This window comes from Salvelinus namaycush, chromosome 7 (genome assembly GCF_016432855.1).
Source record: "Salvelinus namaycush isolate Seneca chromosome 7, SaNama_1.0, whole genome shotgun sequence".
Classification (NCBI taxonomy): Eukaryota; Metazoa; Chordata; class Actinopteri; order Salmoniformes; family Salmonidae; genus Salvelinus; species Salvelinus namaycush.
In genome coordinates, this window is record NC_052313.1 from 11476470 (window position 1) to 11493445 (window position 16976).

Genomic DNA, 16976 nt, shown 5'->3' on the forward strand with positions numbered 1-16976 from the left:
ATAAATAAATAGTCAAACTCTTAGCGATGTATTCATCTCTGTCTGAATGTCATCACACATCAGGTCCAGAGAGCGCAGACGCACATTCTCCTGACACAAATAGCACACAGGTTAATACACACCTAATAAGAGGTAACTGAGTCGTTGTCTCAGAGGGGTTTGGACAGAGTGTGTGACGTCTCTACGGAATGCAGACAGACTGGGGTTGGTCAAGCTCATTCGTGAAGGAAAAGTGAACGCCAGTACACGTAGAAAATTAACTGTGCATGATGCTGCGAACCTACCCAGTCTTCCCCTCCGTCTCACGCAGGACTTCTAAAATGTATCCATTGGCTGGTAGTTCTTTTCCTTGGCAGACAGATTAGTAAACAAACTTCTGTAATATTACCCATAGTAGAGAGACTAGGCTAGCTTACAAATACCAGGCCTAGGACGAGAATAAAATGTTAACGTTCCTATGGCAACACATACGCTGGGAAAACCAAAAATGCAAGGGGAGAACGGACGCCAACATTCATTAGAATTAATTATCTGAAATTGTTTAAAAAAATCAACACTATTTAAAAACATTAACTCTCTTTAATCCACACTGATGTAAAATGTTCAAAGGTGAAATTGCATCTATAAAGATACTGAAATGTTGTGGAAAGGATGAGAAAGCCCAGAGATTTCAGATATTTATTCCTCAGAATAAAGAATATAACTGTTTATTTGAAAAAAAAAAAAAAAGTAGATTTTTCTTAAATATCCATCCTATCTCAATATAACCTCCAGCTTATACATAAGCCCCATGTTACTGAGGCGTGGGTTTAAAACCAGAACAATGAACAGAGAACCATCAGAGAAATGCAAGCCAGCATACGGTGAGCCTGGCTTTTCTGTGGGTAGGTCCTCAGTGACTATCTCACTTAACTATATACAGCAATTAAAAACATACCAGAAAAATAAAATACTTTTAGATCGGAGATGGAGAGAATTACATGACATATCAACGTTTGTCAACATCGCCACTATTCACACAGTTCTATATCTGACTACAGCTGATTCATGTGATCCAGTCGAAACGGCGGACCGACTCCAAGCCTGAGAGAGTAACGTTAGGGTCTGGGTTAGGGGTCAAAGTTGTTCAAGTCAGGGGTCAGGGCAGAGGTCGTTGTCCAATGTTCTAATGATGATGATCTGCTCTATATTTTCGGCAGGGGAGACTGGGGAAGAGAAGGAGAGGGAAGATGTATGCAGCTGCTCCACTAGAACACAGAGAGGGTTAGGGCTCAAGTTAGGGGTTGCGGGCTCAACAATGTCTGGTTCCTCGGGGTCGGGGTTGTCGGGTTCCTCAGGCACAGGGCTGGGCGCATCGCGGGAGATCATTCCCTGGTGATCAATAGGAATGTTGTGGAGGAGAGCACCTTCTGGAACATCCCCTGGAGAACACACACATTTATTGTCAACAAGCTACACAAAATACTCTGTCGTCAAAGTGATTAAAACATTTAAAAAAATGTAAATACTCAAATGTAGTCAAATATACACTGCTCAAAAAAATAAAGGGAACACTAAAATAACACATCCTAGATCTGAATGAATGAAATATTCTTATGAAATACTTTTTTCTTTACATAGTTGAATGTGCTGACAACAAAATCACACAAAAATGATCAATGGAAATCAAATTTATCAACCCATGGAGGTCTGGATTTGGAGTCACACTCAAAATTAAAGTGGAATACAGGCTGATCCAACTTTGATGTAATGTCCTTAAAACAAGTCAAAATGAGGCTCAGTAGTGTGTGTGGCCTCCACGTGCCTGTACAAGGGCTCTGAGGATCTCATCTCGGTACCTAATGGCAGTCAGGCTACCTCTGGCGAGCACATGGAGGGCTGTGCGGCCCCCAAAGAAATGCCACCCCACACCATGACTGACCCACCGCCAAATCGGTCATGCTGGAGGATGTTGCAGGCAGCAGAACGTTCTCCACGGCGTCTCCAGACTCTGTCACGTCTGTCACGTGCTCAGTGTGAACCTGCTTTCATCTGTGAAGAGCACAGGGCGCCAGTGGCGAATTTGCCAATCTTGGTGTTCTCTGGCAAATGCCAAACGTCCTGCACGGTGTTGGGCTGTAAGCACAACCCCCACCTGTAAGCACAACCCCCACCTGTGGGCGTCGGGCCCTCATACCGCCATCATGGAGTTTCTGACTGTTTGAGCAGACACATGCACATTTGTGGCCTGCTGGAGGTCATTTTGCAGGGCTCTGGCAGTGCTCCACCTGCTCCTCCTTGCACAAAGGCGGAGGTAGCGGTCGTGCTGCTGGGTTGTTGCCCTCCTACGGCCTCCTCCACATCTCCTGATGTACTGGCCTGTCTCCTGGTAGCGCCTCCATGCTCTGGACACGACGCTGACAGACACAGCAAACCTTCTTGCCACAACTCGCATTGATGTGCCATCCTGGATGAGCTGCACTACCTGAGCCACTTGTGTGGGTTGTAGACTCCGTCTCATGCTACCACTAGAGTGAAAGCACCGCCAGCATTCAAAAGTGACCAAAACATCAGCCAGGAAGCATAGGAACTGAGAAGTGGTCTGTGGTCACCACCTGCAGAACCACTCCTTTATTGGGGGTGTCTTGCTAATTGCCTATAATTTCCACCTTTTGTCTATTCCATTTGCACAACAGCATGTGAAATTTATTGTCAATCAGTGTTGCTTCCTAAGTGGACAGTTTGATTTCACAGAAGTGTGATTGACTTGGAGTTACATTGTGTTGTTTAAGTGTTCCCTTTATTTTTTTGAGCAGTGTAGTTGTTGCATAAGTATTCAGACTTTGTTTAGGCAAACCTAAATGAGTTCAAGAGTAAAATTTGACTTAACAAATCACATATTAAGTTACATGAACTCACTGTGTGAAATAATAGGGGTTGACAATTTTTTTGCCAAAATGCAATTTGGAATTTTTATTTTGTGCTACATTGACAGTAAATATAGCAATTATATGATAAGGGAACAACATTCCCCCCTTTTTCATTGTCAATAATTACATTTTGCTCATATTCTTGATTTGGAAATGTTAATAAGCTCACTGGTTTGAGACACAAAAATCAATCAAATCCGCTAAATAGCGCAAAATACTGTGATTGAAGAAAAATAGTTGAGGTTCATTATCATTTCTACCTGGTCTTAGTTGTTTAAATTCAGGCAATATCTCATTTTAGATATATATATATTAGTACCAGTCAAAAGTTTGGACACACCTACTCATTCCAGGGATTTTCTTTATGTTTACTATTTACTAGAATAATAGTGAAGACATCAAAACTATAAAATAACACATATGGAATCATGTAGTAACCAGAAAAGTGTTAAACAAATCCAAATATATTTCATATGAGATTCTTCAAAGTAGCCACCCTTTGCCTTGATGACAGCTTTGCACACACTTGGCATTCTCTCAACCAGCTTCATGAGGTAGTCACCTAGAATGCATTTAAACTAACAGATGTGCCTATTTAAAATTAATTTGTGGAATTTCTTTCCCTCTTAACACGTTTGAGCCAATCAGTTGTGTTGTGACAAGTTAGGGGTGGTATACAGAGGATAGCCCTATTTGGTAAAAGACCAAGTGGATATTATGGCAAGAACAGCTCAAATAAGCAAAGAGAAATGACAGTCCATCATTACTTTAACTTCTTTGATATAGGGGGCAGCATTTTCACTTTTGGATGAATTGCGTGCCCATAGTGAACTGCCCCCTACTCTGTTCCAGATACTAATATATGCATATTATTATTAATATTGGATAGAAAACACTCTGACGTTTCTAAAACTGTTTGAATGATGTCTGTGAGTATAACAGAACTCATATGGCAGGCAAAAACCTGAGAAAAAATCCAAACAGGAAGTGAGAATTCTGAGACTGGTCGATGTTAAAGTCATCGCCTATTCAATTACCTGTAATATATGGATCTGTTTGCACTTCCTACGCCTTCCACTAGATGTCAACAGTCTGTAGAACGCTGAATGAAGCCTCTAGTGTGATGTGGGGCCGGATGGGAGGTGTTTCAGTCATTGGTCTGGCAGATTGCCAGTTCTTGCTCACGCGCTTTCCTCATGATATCGCCTTGCGTTCCATTACTTATACAGACATGAAGAAATGCTCTGGTTGGAATGTTATTCGATATATATGATAACAAGATCCTGAAGATTGATTCTCTACTAAGTTTGACCAGTTTATTCGACTTGTAATATAACTTTTTGAAGTTTTCGTCCGACGTTTGCCTGCATCTGCGCGAGTGTTTGGACACGTGTACTACACATGCTAGCAAAAGTAGCTAATTGGACATAAGTAATGGACATTATCGAACAAAACAACGATTTATTGTGGAACTAGGATTCCTGGCAGTGCATTCTGATGAACATAATCAAAGGTAAGGGAATATTTATGATGTAATTTCGTATTTCTGTTGACTCCAACATGGCGGAGAAATTTTGTTAAATCTGAGCGCCGTCTCAGATTATTGCATGTGTGCTTTTTACGTAAAGTTTTTTTTTATTTTTTAAATCTGACACAGTGGTTGTATTAAGAACAAGTGTATCTTTAATTCTGTGTAAAACATGTATCTTTCATCAAAGTTTATGATGAGTATTTCTGTTATTTGACGTGGCTCTCTGCAATTACTCCGGATATTTTGGAGGCATTTCTGAACATGGCGCCAATGTAAACCGAGATTTGTAGATATAAATATGCACATTATCGAACAAAACATAAATGTATTGTGTAACATGATGTCCTATGAGTGTCATCTGATGAAGACCATCAAAGGTTAGTGATTAATTTTATCTCTATTTCTACTTTTTGTGACTACTATCTTTTGCTGGGAAAATGGCTGTGTTTTTTGTGGCTATGTACTGAGCTAACATAATTGTTTGGTGTGCTTTCCCCGTAAATCCTTTTTGAAATCAGACATGTTGGCTGGATTCACAACATGTGTAGCTTTAATTTGGTGTCTTTCACACATGAAAGATTGATTTTTATAGTAATATATTTGAATTTGGCGCGCTACATTTTTTCTGGATTTTGGCGAAGTGGGACGCTACCATCCCACCTATCCCAGAGAAGTTAAGACATGGTCAGTCAATCCGGAAAATGTCAAGAACCTTGAAAGTTTCTTCAAGTGCAGTCGCAAAAACCATCAAGCGCTATAATGAAACGGTCTCTCATGAGGACCACCACAGGAACACAGGAAGACCTAGAGTTACTTCTGCTGCAGAGGATAAGTTTATTAGCGTTAACTGCACCACAGATTGCAGCCTAAATAAAAGCTTCACAGAGTTCAAGTAACAGACATCTCAAGATCAACTGTTCAGAGACTGCGTTAATCAGGCCTTCATGGTCTAATTTCTAAAATAACACAAATATGAAGAGACTTGCTTGGGCCAAGAAACACGAGCAATGGACATTAGAACGGTGGAAATCTGTCCTTTGGTCCAAATTTGAGATTTTTGGTTTTTTATTTTAATTGTATTTTACTTACTTAATTTAACTAGGCAAGTCAGTTACGGCCTAGGAACGGTGGGTTAACTGCCTTGTTCAGGGGCAGAATCACAGATTTTTACCTTGTCAGCTCGGGTATTCAATCTTGCAACCTTACGGTTGACTAGTCCAACGCTCTAACCACCTGCTTTACATTGCACTCTACGAGGAGCCTGCCTGTTAAGCAAATGCAGTAAGAAGCCAAGGTAAGTTGCTAGCTAGCATTAAACTTATCTGATAAAAAACAATCAATCAATCATAATCACTAGTTAACTACACATGGTTGATGATATTACTAGTTTATCTAGCGTGTCCTGCGTTGCATATAATCGATGCGGTGCGCATTTGCGAAACAGAACTGTCGTTGCTCCAACGTGTACCTAACCATAAACATCATTGCCTTTCTTAAAATCAATACACAAGTATGTATTTTTAAACCTTTTAACCCTGCATATTTAGTTAATATTGCCTGCTAACATGAATTTCTTTTAACTAGGAAAATTGTGTCACTTCTCTTGCAACAGAGTCAGGGTATATGCAGCAGTTTGGGCCGCCTGGCTCGTTGCGAACTGTATGAAGACTTGTTCTTCCTAACAAAGACAGCCAACTTCGCCAAACGGGGGATGATTTAACAAAAGCGCATTTGCGAAAAAAGCACAATCGTTGCACGACTGTACCTAACCATAAACATCAATGCCTTTCTTAAAATCAATAGACAGAAGTATATATTTTTAAACCTGCATATTTAGCTAAAAGAAATCCAGGTTAGCAGGCAATATTAACCAGGTGAAATTGTGTCACTTATCTTGCATTCATTGCACGCAGAGTCAGGGTATATGCAACCGTTTGGGCCGCCTGGCTCGTTGCGAACTAATTTTCCAGAATTTTACGTAATTATGACATAACATTGAAGGTTGTGCAATGTAACAGGAATATTTAGACTTATGGATGCCACCCGTTAGATAAAATACGGAACGGTTCCGTATTTCACTGAAAGAATAAACGTTTTGTTTTCGAGATGATAGTTTCCGGATTCGACCATATTAATGACCTAAGGCTTGTATTTCTGTGTGTTATTATGTTATAATTAAGTCTATGATTTGATAGAGCAGTCTGACTGAGCGGTGGTAGGCAGCAGCACGCTCATAAGCATTCATTCAAACAGCACTTTCCTGCGTTTTGCCAGCAGCTCTTCGCAATGCTTCAAGTATTGCGCTGTTTATGACTTCAAGACTATCAACTCCAGAGATTAGGCTGGTGTAACCGATGTGAAATGGCTAGCTAGTTAGCGGGGTGCATGCTAATAGCGTTTCAAACTTGGACTTGGAGTAGTTGTTACCCTTGCTCTGCATGGGTAAAGCTGCTTCGAGGGTGGCTGGTTCGAGCCCAGGTAGGAGCGAGGAGAGGGATGGAAGCTATACTGTTACACTGGCAATACTAAAGTGCCTATAAGAACATCCAATAGTCAAAGGTATATGAAATACAAATCGTATAGAGAGAAATAGTCCTATAATTCCTATAATAACTACAACCTAAAACTTCTTACCTGGGAATATTGAAGACTCATGTTAAAAGGAACCACCAGCTTTCATATGTTCTCATGTTCTGAGCAAGGAACTTAGCTTTCTTACATGGCACATATTGCACTTTTACTTTCTTCTCCAACACTTTGTTTTTGCATTATTTAAACCAAATTGAACATGTTTCATGATTTATTTGAGCCTAAATTGATTTATTGATGTATTATATTAAGGTAAAATAAGTGTTCATTCAGTATTGTTGTAATTGTCATTATTACAAATACATTTTTGTATTTTATTTATTTAAAAAAAAAAAAAAAAAATAAATCGGCCGATTAATTGGTATCGGCTTTTTTTGGTCCTCCAATAATCGGTATCGGCGTTGAAAAATCATAATCGGTCGACCTTTAGTCTAAATGCAAAGCCTTATGTTTGGGGCAAATCCAACAACACATCACTGAGTAACTGCCTCCTTATTTTCAAGCATGGTGGTGGATGCATCATGGTATGGGTATGCTTGACATTGGTAAATACTGGGGATATTTTCAGGATAAAAAGAAACGGGATACAGATAAGCACAGGCAAAATCCTAGAGGACTGTGCGAGGAAGTCACCTTTTAGCAGGCAATAACCTACAACACAAGGCCAAATCTACACTGGAGTTGCTTACCAAGAAGACCGTTAATGTTCCAAATTACAGTTTAGAATTAAAACTCCTTGAAAATCTATGGCAAGTATTGAAAATTGCTGTATAGCCATGATCCCCAACATCTTTACAGAGCTTGAAGAATTTTGAAAAGAATAATTGGCAAATATTGCACAATCCAGTTGTATAAAGCTCTTAAGAGACTCACCCAAGAAGACTCACAGCTGTAATCACTGCCAAATGTGCTTCTAACATGTACGTATTCAGCTGCTTCAGTCAAGAAGCGAATACTATATTTTAGTAATTACATTTTTTAATTAAAAAAATTAAACAAAAGTATTGTGTAGATTTTGGACAATGTATTTATTTTTTAATCCCACTTTGTAACACAATAAAATGAAGAATAATTTTGCAAGGCAGTGTAGATGGTAAAAAAAAATAGAAGACACAGACAGACTCTCACCTAAGTGTTGTCTCTCTTGGTGTTTCTTCAGGCTGCTCATGCCAGCGTAGGTGTTTCCACACAGCTCACATGTCACACGCTGCTTAACAGCTGGATCTCCACCTACACACACACCGCACATCTCCCCTCAGTCTCTACAACTAGGGCCTAGAGTCTTTCCTGTCACACAGTCATGAAAAGCAAAGGGCCATATCTATAATCTCCATATAAACTCCTTTATCAGTCTATCCCTTCTTCTTCATCCTCTGTTATTTACCTACACCTCACTCTCCTCTTCCCTCTCCAACCTGTGTTTCCTCCTCACTCTCTCCAACCTGTGTTTCCTCATCACTCTCTCCAACCTGTGTTTCTTCCTCACTCTCTCCAACCTGTGTTTCCTCCTCACTCTCTCCAACCTGTGTTCCATCCTCACTCTCTCCAACCTGTGTTCCATCCTCACTCTCTCCAACCTGTTTCCTCCTCACTCTCTCCAACCTGTGTTTCCTCCTCACTCTCTCCAACCTGTGTTTCCTCCTCACTCTCTCCAACCTGTGTTTCCTCCTCACTCTCTCCAACCTGTGTTTCCTCATCACTCGCTCCAACCTGTGTTTCTTCCTCACTCGCTCCAACCTGTGTTTCCTCCTCACTCTCTCCAACCTGTGTTTCCTCCTCACTCACTCCAACCTGTGTTTCCTCCTCACTCTCTCCAACCTGTGTTTCCTCCTCACTCTCTCCAACCTGTGTTCCATCCTCACTCTCTCCAACCTGTGTTCCATCCTCACTCTCTCCAACCTGTTTCCTCCTCACTCTCTCCAACCTGTGTTTCCTCCTCACTCTCTCCAACCTGTGTTTCCTCCTCACTCTCTCCAACCTGTGTTTCCTCCTCACTCTCTCCAACCTGTGTTTCCTCATCACTCGCTCCAACCTGTGTTTCTTCCTCACTCGCTCCAACCTGTGTTTCCTCCTCACTCTCTCCAACCTGTGTTTCCTCCTCACTCTCTCCAACCTGTGTTTCCTCTTCACTCTCTCCACTCCAGGGCAGAAACCCTTCTAGAACACAGTAGATATACTAATAACTAACAGACAGTGATGGATTTGACAGCTGGACACTTCGCGCTTGTCACTCACTCACCCCGTTGCTGTTACTATTTATTTACCTAAGCTGCTCAACCATGTCACTCCTCACTTTAGCGCATTCCATAGATAATGTATACTCTTACTGTGATATATTGCAAACATGACTATTTTCTTCTTTTACTACTTTTTATAAATGTGTATTGCACGGTTGAGGAGCGCTGGTAACTAAGCATTTCACTGTACCATTTACACCCTGTATCCAGTGCACATGACCAAAAAACTTTGATTTGATCTTTTCCCTTGGATAGATTCATGAGGTCAACGTTGTCGGGTCTCACGTGTGCGTGTTACGTAGACTCACCGGTGTGGATGCGAGAGTGTTTGTTGAGTTCTCGTTTGGTAATGAAGGCCCTCTGACACACCAGACATTTGTGTGGCGCTTCACCTGGAAAACACACAGACAACCACAGGTCAGAGAAGACGGGGACCCATGCTCGCTCACACACACACTCTCCTTGCCTCAGTGGGTTACCTGTGTGTTTGCGTTTGTGTGTGAAGAGAGAAGAAGAGACGGAGAAGGCCATCCCACAGGTGTCACATTGGTAAGGTTTCTCTCCTGTGTGGCTCCTCATGTGATAGGTCAGAGTGCTGGCCTGGGCAAAACCCTTCCCACACCGTTCACACACATACGGCTTTTCTCCACTGTGCTTCCTATATGGACACACACACACAGTTAGATAGATGAACTCACATTCGGTTTCTCTCCACTGTGCATCCTATATAGACACACACACAGTTAGATAAGTCTCTCAGTGTTGCCGCTTGCTATAGACCCCGCTCAGCCCCCAGCTGTGCCCCCAATCTGTCTTCAGAGTTCGTACTGTTAGGTGACCTAAACTGGGATATGCTTAACACCCCGGCCGTCCTACAATCTAAGCTAGATGCCCTCAATCTCACACAAATTATCAAGGAACCTACCAGGTACAACCCTAAATCTGTAAACACGGGCACCCTCATAGATATCAGCCTGACCAACCTGCCCTCTAAATACACCTCTGCTGTCTTCAACCAGGATCTCAGCGATCACTGCCTGCGTCCGTAATGGGTCCGCGGTCAAACGACCACCCCTCATCACTGTCAAACGCTCCCTAAAACACTACAGCGAGCAGGCCTTTCTAATTGACCTGGCCCGGGTATCCTGGAAGGATATTGATCTCATTCCGTCAGTAGAGGATGCCTGGTTATTCTTTAGAAGTGCTTTCCTCACCATCTTCAATAAGCATGCTCCATTAAAAAAAAAATTGAACTAAGAACAGATATAGCCCTTGGTTCACTCCAGACTTGACTGCCCATGACCAGCACAAAAACATCCTGTGGCGTACTGCATTAGCATCGAATAGCCCCCGCGATATACAACTTTTCAGGGAAGTTAGGAACAGGCAGTTAGGAAAGCAAAGGCTAGCCTTTTCAACCAGAAATTTACATCCTGTAGCCCTAACTCCAAAACGTTCTGGGACACTGTAAAGTCCATGGAGAAGAAGAGCACCTCCTCCCAGCTGCCCACTGCACTGAGGCTAGGAAACACTGCCACCATAAATCTACGATAATAGAGAATTTCAATAAGCATTTTTCTACGGCTGGCCATGCTTTCCTCCTGGCTACCCCTACCCAGGCCAACAGCTCTGCACCCCCCACAGCAACTTGCCCAAGCCTCCCCCACTTCTCCTTCACCCAAATCCAGATAGCTGATGTTCTGAAAGAGCTGCAAAATCTGGACCCCTACAAATCAGCCGGGCTAGACAATCTGGACCCTCTCTTTCTAAAAGTATCCGCCGCAATTGTTGCGACCCCTATTACCAGCCTGGTCAACCTCTCTTTCATATCGTCTGAGATCCCTAAAGATTGGAAAGCTGCCGCGGTCATCCCCCTCTTCAAAGGGGGAGACTCTAGACCCAAACTGTTACAGACCTATATCTATCCTACCCTGCTTTCTAAAGTCTTCGAAAGCCAAGTTGACAAACAGATCACCGACCATTTCGAATCCCATCGTACCTTCTCCGCTATGCAATCTGGTTTCCGAGCTAGTCATGGGTGCACCTCAGCCACGCTCAAGGTCCTAAACATTATCATAACCGCCATCAATAAAAGACAATACTGTGCAGCCATATTCATCGACCTGGCCAAGGCTTTCGACTCTGTCAATCACCACATTCTTATCGGCAGACTCAAAAACCTTGGTTTCTCAAATGACTGCCTCGCCTGGTTCACCGACTACTTCTCAGACAGAGTTCAGTGTGTCAAATCGGAGGGCCTGTTGTCCGGACCTCTGGCAGTCTCTATGGGGTGCCACAGGGTTCAATTCTCGGGCCGACTCTTTTCTCTGTATACATCAATGATGTCGCTCTTGCTGCCGGTGATTCTCTGATCCACTTCTACGCAGACTACACAATTCTGTTGGAGGTCGGCATGGCCGATTAATTAGGTACGATTTCAAGTTGTCATAACAATCGGTAATCAACATTTTTGGATGGCGATTACATTGCACTCCACAATGAGACTGCGTGGTAGGCTGACCACCTGTTGCGCGAGTGCAGCAAGGAGCCAGGGTAAGTTGCTACCTAGCATTACACTTATCTTATAAAAAACAATCAATCTTAACATAAATCACTAGTTAACTACACATGGTTGATGATATTACTAGTTTATCTAGCGTGTCCTGCGTTGCATATAATCGATGCGCCTACTTCGACAAACGGTGATGATTTAACAAGCGCATTCGTGAAAAAAGCCCTGTTGTTGCACCAATGTACCTAACCATAAACATCAATGCCTTTCTTTAAAATCAATACACAAGTATATATTTTTAAACCTGCATATTTAGTTAAAAGAAATTCATGTTAGCAGGCAATATTAACTAAGGAAATTGTGTCACTTCTCTTGCGTTCTGTGCAAGCAGAGTCAGGGTATATGCAGCAGTTTGGGCCGCCATAATGTCATTATTATAAATGCCGATTAATCGGTATCAGCTTTTTTTGGTCCTCCAATTATCAGTTTCGGCGTTGAAAAATCACAATCAGTCGACCTCTACATTCTGTATATTTCTGGCCCTTCTTTGGACACTGTGTTAGCAAACCTCCTGACGAGCTTCAATGCCATACAACACTCCTTCCGTGGCCTCCAACTGCTCTTAAATGCAAGTAAAACTAAATGCATGCTCTTCAACCGATCGCTGCCCGCACCCACCTGCCAGTCTATCATCACTACTCTGGACGGTTCTGACTTAGAATATGTGGACAACTACAAATACCTGGGTGTCTGTTTAGACTGTAAACTCTCCTTCCAGACTCACATTAAGCATCTCCAATCCAAAATTAAATCTAGAATCGGCTTCCTATTTCGTAACAAAGCCTCCTTAACTTATGCTGCTAAACATACCCTGGTAAAACTGACTATCCTACCGATCTTTGACTTCGGCAATGTCATTTAAAAAAATAGCCTTCAACACTCTACTCAGTAAATTGGATGTAGTCTATCACAGAGCCATCCGTTTTGTCACCAAAGCCCCATATACTACCCACTACTGCGACCTATATACTCTCGTTGGTTGGCCCTCGCTTCATATTCGTCGCCAAACCCACTGGCTCCAGGTCAACTATAAGTCTGTGCTAGGTAAAGCTCCGCCTTATCTCAGCTCACTGGTCACCATAGCAACACCCACCCGTAGCACGCGCTCCAGCAGGCAGGTATACTTCACTGTTCATCCCCAAAGCATACTCCTCCTTTGGCCGCCTTTCCATCCAGTTCTCTGCTGCCAATGACTGGAATGAATTGCAAAAATCACTAAAGCTGGAGACTTATACCTCCCTCACTAACTTTAAGCATCAACTGCCAGAGCAGCTTACCGATCATTGCACCTGTACACAGCTCATCTGTAAATAGCCCACCTAACTACCTCATCCCCATATTGTTATTTTTTTCTCCTTTGCACCCCAGTATCTCTACTTGCACATCTATCACTCCAGTGTTAATGCTAAATTGTAATTATTTCACCACTATGGCCTATTTATTGCCTTACCTCCCTAATCTTACTTAATTTGCTCACACTGTATATAGATTTTTCTATTGTGTTATTGACTGTACGTTTGTTTATCCCATGTGTAACTCTGTGTTTGTGTCGGACTGCTTTACTTTATCTTGGCCAGGTCGCAGTTGTAAATGAGAACTTGTTCTCAACTGACCAACCTGGTTAAATAAAGGTGGGAAAAAAAGAAAAGATAAACACAGATAGGCCTTCTTTCCACAGTCCTCCTACCTGCTGTGTATCTTGTAGTTAGATGAGGTAGCGAACTTCAGCCCACATTGTTCACAGGTGTAAGGCTTCTCTTCTCCATGGTACATTCTACAGTGACCCACCAACTGACACTTCTGGGTAAAACCCTTGTCACACTGAGAACATGCAAAAGGTTTCTCTCCTAGAAAGGCAGAGAGACAGTTAGGGTCCCACCTGTGTGTATGCTTGGTGTGTGTGTGTGTGTGTGTGTGTATCTCACCTGTGTGTATGCGAAGGTGAGTCTTGAGCTGGTTTCCCTGTGTGAAGGCTCGGGAACAGAAGAGACACTGGAAAGGTTTCACTCCTTTATGGATCCTCATGTGTCTCCTCAGACTACTGATCTCAGAGAACTCTTTTTTACACTCCGCACACACCGGCTTCTCTTTCACCTGTTGGTTCTTCAACCCAGCCTTCCCCTTATCATCTCCCTCGTCCCCCTCTCCATCGCTCAATCTGTTCTCCTTCAGTTTCCCTCTTCCTCTGCCCCTCCCTCTCTTTCCTCCTCTCCTCTCTCCACTACTCATCCTCTTCCTCTTGACAAGTTTCAGTGACGATGGGCTGAGGTCTGTCTGGTTCTCCTCAACGATCTGAGGGTCTGACGCTTCTAACGACAGATCCCTTCCCCTTCCTCTCCCCCTGCCTCTCCCCCTGCCCCTCCCCCTGCCCCTCTGGGGCTGGGTGACTTTTGTGTCATCTGGTATGTCGTCATGGCTAGCTGATGTTTGGTTACTTGCCAAGGTTTGGTTTCCAGGTGAGGTCTGGTTTCTAGGTGTGGCCTTGGGCCTTCTTCCCTTCCTCTTCCTGGCTCCTCTCCGGGGGGATGTTGAGGGGCTTGGGGAGGGAGGGGTGTACTCTGGATCTTCCCTCTCTTCCTCCTCCCCCCTCATTCCTTCCCTCTCCTCATCCTTCTCTACAGAGCCCACTCCAGAAAGGCAGGACAGAGGTTCGATTACCTCTGGGCTGGGGGGTAAGAGAGGGAAGGAGGGTGAGGGAGCGGAGGGGGTGTGTGGGGCTGACTCTATCCTCGTCTCCTGTTGGCTGTCTGTCTTGTCTATCAGGAGACGCTCCGCCTCCCTCATCCCCAGGAACACTGCTGCTCTCAGCACGGCCTCAGACCCCTCACTGTTATGGTCAACCACAGATAAACAAGAAAGCAATAACAACAGATGAACAACAATATTGCATTATACATAGTTATTGTGACACTTATGATTTTTATGAATAATGACTTAAGCAGGGTGCAAGTGTGAAACAAATGATAAGAGGAGCTATCGACAGACAAGCTGTACTACTGTGTTCCTTACAGGACATTCTGTCCCCACCCAGGGATGGGAGAGACCTTGGGCTTGTAGTAGATTGTATAACAGGTGGCAGACAATGTATGAGTAGGAGAAGACTTGTGAACTATATTGTCATCGTTTCTGAGGGACATTTATGACGAAATGTGAAGTATATAGACCAATGTACGGGAAATGATAAGGAGAGCTCTCGTAAATAAACATGCTGACTATGGTAGACTGGCCTCTGTTTCATTTTAATAAGAACCTTACAAATTCTTAGTAACAGACAGAGTATTTTAATTGAAGTTCAGTTTATGAACATTGAGAACAAAATTCTCATGACAGACACTAAAATTGTGGTGTAGTCGTATTATTCAGGGGAATTGGTGAATAGGGGAGCTTACACACCTTTTGATTTGGTGAATAGTGTTTCCACACCTATTGCTAAATTAGCCTTGCACACACCAGTGTAGTGATGTACTGACCTGTCAGTGTGTAGTTCTCCAGTATAGATGTATTTCAGCAGGGTGTCCAGGGCCTGCTCACTGACAAACTCAGGGTTAAGGGTCATGACCCGGTGACCTCTGTCAGGCAGTGCCGAGAAGAACCCGCTGAACGCCGCCAGGACATTACGGTGCGCTTGGAACAGTGTGTCACCCACAACGACCGTGATGTCACACAGAACGTTGCTTTCCCGCTGCCAACGCAGCTGCTCCAACAGGTGCTCGCTGTGGGCCTGCTGTAACATCACTGCTTCGTGCCAGGGCCAAACTGCCTGGAAGATAATTCATTTCAATGGGGTTGTTTAACTATTAGTGCTTTACCTATACTAATAAAACTTTATGGCATTGGAGGTTGTGTGCTTGCAAGGTTGTTTCTGGTTAATTTGAGTAATTTTTCACTGACAGGGCCAACCTCAGACTGACAGTATTTAAAGCGTTTCTCTTTTATGCTAATTTAATATATTACTACCAGTCTTTTTACAACCTTGTCCCGTGTTACTATTTCACTTCATTTTTTTTTTTTTTTTAAATTTAACTAGGCAAGTCAGTTAAGAACAAATTCTTATTTAAAATACGGCCTACCAAAATGCCTCTTGCGGGGACAGGGGCAAGGGATTAAAAAAAAATACAACAAAAATATAGGCCAAAACACACATCAAAACAAGAGAGACAACACAACACTACATAAAGAGAGACCTAAAACAACAACATAGCAAAGCAGCAACACATGACAACACAGCATGGTAGCAACACAACATGGTAGCAGCACAAAACATGGTACAAACATTATTGGGCACAGACAACAGCACATATGGCAAGAAGGTAGAGACAACAACAATACATCACACAAAGCAGCCACAACTGTCAGTAAGAGTGTCCATGATTGAGTCTTTGAATGAATTGATAAAACTGTCCAGTTTGAGTGTTGGTTGCAGCTTGTTCCAGTCACTAGCTGCAGCGAACTGAAAAGAGGAGCGACCCAGGGATCTGTATGCTTTGGGGACCTTTATCAGAATGTGACTGGCAGAACGGGTGGTGTATGTGGAGGATGAGGGCTGCAATAGATATCTCAGACAGGGGGGAGTGAGGCCTAAGAGGGTTTTAGAAATAAGCATCAACCAGTGGGTCTTGCGACGGGTATACAGAGATGACCATTTTACAGAGGAGTATAGAGTGCAGTGATGTGTCCTATAAGGAGCATTGGTGGCAAGCATTCATCAAGAATATTTAAAACATTTGTACATGTCCATCTTTTCTCTACCAAAATATGTGTCTTATCTATTCATCTAGCTACTATTGCCGTTGTTCTTGTTGGTTCTTTACTTGTCTCTCCCCCAGCAGTATATAGCTACATTTACATAAATACACATACTCACCCTTTATAATAACGTTATTGTTTGGTTGAGAATACCAGGTGTTGTTCTGTTGGGATAAAATTAAGTGACTGAAATTAATACACATTACGGTAACACTCATCTCATCGTACTCTGTAGCAACACAGTAGATGCCAAAGTAACGTTAACGTTATGAAAATAAAAGTTCATCACGAATCCTACGATGGCTTACTGCACCCACAGGAATCCGCGCAAATCAGCTACATTTTATTTTACCATGATTATATCAATGACATTGTGAATGATTTTGTTTCAA

At 42.8% G+C, this 16976-nt stretch overlaps 1 protein-coding gene across 1 annotated transcript in view; it reads right to left on the bottom strand.

Moving 5' to 3' along the window:
- Nucleotides 1-664: 664 nt before the first annotated feature.
- Nucleotides 665-16976, bottom strand: part of LOC120050960 (myoneurin-like) — a 29653-nt gene continuing 13341 nt past the window's right edge. Inside the window, exons 15-21 of the mRNA XM_038997507.1 lie at nt 15309-15598; nt 13764-14665; nt 13526-13685; nt 9746-9924; nt 9575-9658; nt 8158-8259; nt 665-1421 (exon numbers count right to left, since the gene is read on the bottom strand). Coding sequence (XP_038853435.1) covers nt 1132-1421; nt 8158-8259; nt 9575-9658; nt 9746-9924; nt 13526-13685; nt 13764-14665; nt 15309-15598 — 2007 coding nt within the window. The 3' untranslated portion in view covers nt 665-1131. The remainder of the gene's footprint in view (nt 1422-8157; nt 8260-9574; nt 9659-9745; nt 9925-13525; nt 13686-13763; nt 14666-15308; nt 15599-16976) is intronic.